Below are 6,157 nucleotides of genomic sequence, written 5' to 3'. Positions count from 1 at the left end.
CATGAAATAAAAAATAAACTAAAATGTCGGATTCCAAATTACATAAATTAATAACTTTAATAATGATAAAAAAATAATATATCTACCTCGCTAAACTATTTTTTAACTATTTGATCAAACGATGTTTCTTTAAAAAAAAAAATTTTAGTTTTTTTAATATCTCTTAAAAATAAGCAGTAAAAAATTGTGATTGTATTTAAAAATAATGTAATATAAGTAAAATATAATTTATTGATATTTTTTGTTGTAATTGAAAGATATTATAGTCAACTAAATTTATGAAACTCTTAAAACTAAGCAGTAAAGAAATTGTGATTGTATTTTAAAATAATATTATATAAGTAAAATGTAGTTTGTCGATATTTTTTTTGTTGTAATTGAAAGATATTATAGTCAACTAAATTTATGAAAAATAAATAAAACATTTCAATAATACTAATTATAAAATATTTTAGACAATTAAACATATATCAGTTTATGTTACTTAATTATTTTATGTAATTATCTAAATATATATAGGTATATAAAAAACATTTTATTACTTTTATTTTTTTGTATTTTTTAAATTATAATTTAAAATAAGTAACATTTATGTTTCTAACATCAAGATTATCTGTGTAAATTGTTTTTAATGAAATCACATTATATAGAAATTTATACTTTTCATCTAAGAAAATATAGATATAAAGAAATTATTTTATTAGTTCAAAATTATATTTTATGTTATTTAAAAATATTTTTTAAATGTAATATTATTATTTTGTGAACTTTCTTTTTTTATGAAATCATATTATATATACATATATTTTTCGTTTTTCAATTCTTTTATTTTAACTTTATAAAAAAAATTTCTTTTTATTATATGTGTATATTTTTCAGTATTTTTTTAAAAGGAAACTAAATAAAATAATAAATAATAGTATTTTAAATGTAAGTTAATTCATTAAGGGTATTAGTGTAATCAACCATCGTGAGAATTAACGTGAGAGCGACACATAAGAAACTGACTTCTCAAATAATATTATAGAGATATACAACAACACAACGTAACAACCATGCATGGAGTCTCCTCACATATATATATATATATATATATAATTATATATACGTTTAAGGAAACGACAACATATTATAGAGTATTAATTCTGGACAAATGGACCGGTGATATAGTTAAGGGTGACTAAAGCACTCGTAACGAAGACGTTGACCAGATTTACTGTGGCTGTGAGGGTACCATTCGGTGGAGAAAGAGAGCAGTTTCCCGCCGGAAGATTTGCTTCCACAACGCAGTAACTCGGATCATACAAAAGCGTGTCAGAGAATTTGAGCGTAAAGTTAAACGCACCAGTGGGATCTGTCAGGACTCCAGAGAGGTTTGTTGTTTCGTTGGCACATACTAAGTTGACTACGGAACCGGAGACGGGAGGAGCATTAGGGTCTCCGGTAAGGCTACATCTCACAATACCACGAATGTTGATTTGGAAGCCTAGGAGTGATAAGCTATGGGATATAGAATAGAGTGAAGCAATGATCAGAAACATGTAGAGGAGAAAAACATTTGGTTTCAACATTTTTATTTTATTTTCAGTATTTTGTTTTGATTTAGAGAATGCTTTTAAGCTGGTGTGGCAAAGAAAACATAAAGAGAGAGAGAGGGTATTTATACATGGTTATGGTAATATATTTGTAGATCAACGATATATATTTTACAAAAGTGACATTCACATATGAAAGTAATATTTATTTTCCCTTGCAAGAAATGTATATTAATGTATCTGTGTTCATTGCTTCCACGAAAGGATGATGTGTGTAACTAACTGAGCTTTGATTGCATTAAAAAACCCTAAGAAAAATGAAATGGAAAGATGTATGTGTTTTGATAGAGTTTATACTAAAAACAAGAAATGATGGTTTACTAGGTATTTGTTAGGGTTAGGAAGTAATGGTAAGTTTTATTACGATTACTTCATAACAATACCGCCATGATCAGTTGCAACTTGCAATTACTTTCTAAATTAACTTCTCGTTTTAATTTCTCTACTTTCTCAGTTGCATTTACCGTATATTAATTGCTCTACTCTTGGAAAAACTACCAATACTCTCTGCCCTAATAAACTTATTTTCTATATTTTAATAACCGGATAAATCATGGATTGCATCTCATATTAATTCAAAGCCTGTGAAATTGTTCTTTGGCAGTGGACAAGTAAGAAAAACAAAGTCTGGAGAGAGTAAAATATAAAATATTGTATTGCTATATATGTACCGTAAACTTTTAAGCAACATGCATTCATCATTCATGAGACATCCCTGTCAGAAAAAGTAATTTTACTTTGTTTTCACCATTTTTATTTTATTTTCTATGTTTTGATTGTGGTTTAGTGAATATTTTAAGGCCGTGCGAGGCAAAGAAAACATGAGGGAAAGGTATACATATATATATGTGTACGCGAAATTGTTATAGATGAACGTTATTAACTTCTTCTTTCTTTTTTTTGATAAGTCACTTCATTTATTTTACAAGTCACATTCACATATGAATGTTTATTTACCTTAGAAGAAAAGTATACCTCTTGATGTTGATGTATTTTGTGTATATGTCTTCCACGAGGGGCTGGTGTGACTCACACCGTGTGAGTAATAAATGAACCTTGACTTTTTTTTGTCAACTTGTTCATTTCATGGAAATGAAAAGCCCATTGGGCAGTACAGATGGATCAGAAAATACAAAGATTAAAGCCCATTAAGGGTAAATGAACCTTGACTTATTTATTCTTTAAACACAAAATGAACCTTGATTTGCATTAGAAATCCCCAAAGGAGAGGAAAATTTGACTAAGGGCCAAGGGTATACGCTAAAGGGTATACACGTTTATGGATTCTACTTGACCCATTATAGTAAATTCAATCGCCCCACAGTAATAGTATCAGTCGGTAGGTGATAAATAGTTAAAAAGAAAAGCCATTAGTAAATAAATTAACTGATAGAACTTTAGAATAATGATATTCCCAAAAATGGAATGGTAAAGTGTGAAATCTGGAAATTAGTGAAAAAGTCTATGAAAGTGACAACAAAATTTAATGGTAAATCCTCACTAAATCATGTCGAATTTATTTTGTCGGGACATTACTATTTAACTTTTCTTTGGCCCCTTATTTAAAAAAATATTATTTCTCGCCCACTTGTTTAAGCATTGACTCATTTATTTGTTTTTTACTTACAAAAAAAATATTTTTTTAACCATGTCCAAATATTCAACATTAACCACATATTATTAAAGAAAAATGCTTATGGGTTATGATTGATTTACTATTTATTTTTAAAACATCAATAAGTTTTTTTACATTGGATTCTAATTTGATCGACAGCATATCCGGAATACTAAAAAACATCTTTATAAACCGTAAGGTGCGAATCTTTTTAAAAACGAATAGTTGGTGTACAACTTTGAATCACTGAAATGTTTAGCAAATTATACCAATTTACAGTAATTATTTCAATATGCCTGACATTTCAAATACCAAACTCTCTTTAGATATTGTATGCCATTTGTCTAGCTACTTTTGTCTTAGGCCATTCACTACAAGAAAACGTATCTTTACCAAGGAAGTTTAACGAGGAAAAATAATCCTCGTAAAAAAACGTTGATTTTGCGAGGAAAGTACGTTGAGAAAGAAAAGCATCGTTATTTCGTCGTAAGTTAACGACAAAAAATATTCGTCGTAAAGACGATGTAAATTGACGTGGCTTTTACGAGGAAATAGTTTTTCCTCGTAAAATCCACGTAAATTTCGCGAGTGCTTTACGACGAAATATTTTACGTGTACTTAACGAGGAAATTTTGAATCCACCAACTTGGTAGGTGGCTCACGTTTTTTTTTTGGCCATACAATTAATTTTCGTCGTAATTTCATAGTAAAATTACAACTACCAGATTCGAAATTTTCTATAAATATGGATGTTGGAACATCATTTTAAACACACCAACAACAAAAAACGTGAAAGAAAAAAAAATGGCTGGCTCTGGGACTATTTACGAGTTGCGGAATTGGATGTATATGCATAGAGATGCTAACGGGAGAGTGACGAAAGAATACCTTGCGGGGCTGGAGACATTTATGCACCAAGCAGATTCAACACCGCTCGCCCAAGAAAGTGGTAAGATGTTCTGTCCTTGTCGGAAATGCAACAATTCGAAATTGGCAAACCGTGAAAATGTTTGGAAGCATTTAATAAATAGAGGTTTCACGCCAAATTACTATATCTGGTTTCAACATGGGGAAGGTTATAATTATGATCAGAATGAAGCTAGTAGTAGTAATAGCAATTTTCAGGAAGAACCGGTTAATCATCATTTGCATAATGAACATAGTTACCATCAGGAGGAGATGGTAGATTATGATAGGGTTCATGATATGGTAGCTGATGCATTCGTAGCTCATGATGAAGATGAAGAACCTAATATAGATGCAAAAAAGTTTTACGGAATGTTAAACGCGGCGAATCAACCACTTTACAGTGGTTGTAGAGAAGGTCTCTCTAAATTGTCGTTGGCTGCTAGAATGATGAATATTAAAACTGATCACAATCTACCTGAAAGTTGCATGAACGAATGGGCGGACTTGTTTAAAGAGTATTTGCCGGAAGACAATGTGTCTGCTGATTCTTATTATGAGATTCAGAAATTAGTTTATAGTCTTGGGTTGCCTTCGGAGATGATAGATGTCTGCATCGACATCCGATATTGGCGTCTTCCTGATTCCATTAGAATCGCCCAGTCTTGCTCTAACTCCCGTAACACAGTCGATGAGCACGGGAACGGGCCGATGCTTCACACTACGGGTCAAAAACCCCACGCCGGTGTCCGTTTGGAAATGGTAATTAAAAATTTAATTATATTAAATTTTTAGTATATTTTTATATATATTCTAATTAACAACTTTCTTAAATGTTTTTTTAGGCCAAAGAGACGGGAGAATTCCCGTCTCTTATGCAACTTTACGAGAGGACCCACAAGAACAAGGCGGGCCGATTTATAGATGGCAAGTCCGAGCAAATCTACAACGATTTGGCTGCTCGGGTTGAAGAACGCCAGACCCAGCTGACCCAACAGTCCACCGATGGATTACCCGTCACCTTATCCACACCTGAAGTGGATAAGCTTTACGAGGAGGTAAATTTTCTAAAATTTTAATTTTTTTAAATATTCATTTAATTTAACTTTAAATTTTTACTAACAAAATTTATTTTTTGTTTTTAAGGTTGTCCCTAAAAAAAAGGGACGGACGTTGGGGATTGGTTCCGTCAACGATGTTCCGAGAGCGACATCGTCTTATGTTCAGCGACGGGATGAGGAAGTCTCTCAGCTGCGTAGGGAGTCCGAAGAGCTGCGTAGAGAGTCTACTCAGCTGCGTATAGAGTCTACTCAGCTCCGATCTCGTATGGGTGGACTCGAGGGCTTCTTGGACGTTGTAGCGGCCACAAATCCGGAATGGGCGACTTTGTTGAGGACCATGCGACAACAAAATCCTATCCCAGGCCAGTCACCGACCGACGACTCACATGCCGAGGCGGATGTTCAGGCGAGGAGTGATGAATTCTACGAGGCGATTAATTAACGACCACCCTTAGTTCTTTTTAATTTCGGTTATTGTATTATGAATTCAAAACTTATTTCTATATAAAATATTTTGGTTTTGATTTTTTTAGAATTTTAATTTTATTAATAATTTAAATTATATTTATAATTATATTTATAATTATAATTTTTTATATTTCTATAAAATAATGAAACGAAGTAAATTCGTAGCTAATTTTGCGGCTTCTTTACGTGGAAGCTTAACGTGGTTTTTACGAGGAAACATTTACATGGAAATAACGTGGAAATCTATCAAGGTTTTTACGTTTTCTTTACGTGGAAAGCTCTCAAGGTATTTACGTTAATTTTACGAGTATTTATTTACGTGGGTTTTACGAGGAAATCTTTTCGTGGTATTTACGAGGAAACTTAGCGACGTCCTTACGTGGAATCTTTACGTGGTATTTACGACGAAATATCCTCCTTCGCTTTTACGACGAAATTATTTCCTCGCTAACTTACGACGAATTAGCGAGGATATATGCGTTACGACAAACGTATAACGACGAAACGCTTTT

At 32.0% G+C, this 6,157-nt stretch overlaps 1 protein-coding gene across 1 annotated transcript; it reads right to left on the bottom strand.

Moving 5' to 3' along the window:
• Positions 1–1,139: 1,139 nt before the first annotated feature.
• Positions 1,140–1,571, bottom strand: LOC106448963. The gene has a single exon (XM_013890775.1). It carries the CDS (start codon positions 1,569–1,571, stop codon positions 1,140–1,142), a length of 432 nt encoding a protein of 143 aa, XP_013746229.1.
• Positions 1,572–6,157: the final 4,586 nt, after the last annotated feature.

The sequence above is a fragment of the Brassica napus genome, chromosome A4 (genome assembly GCF_020379485.1).
Source record: "Brassica napus cultivar Da-Ae chromosome A4, Da-Ae, whole genome shotgun sequence".
Taxonomy (NCBI): domain Eukaryota; kingdom Viridiplantae; phylum Streptophyta; class Magnoliopsida; order Brassicales; family Brassicaceae; genus Brassica; species Brassica napus.
This window is presented reverse-complemented; position numbering and strand designations above follow the sequence as displayed.

Bases quoted from the DNA above. Each gene is read 5' to 3' on its own strand.
- LOC106448963 (XM_013890775.1), bottom strand. From the start codon at position 1,571: ATGTTGAAACCAAATGTTTTTCTCCTCTACATGTTTCTGATCATTGCT.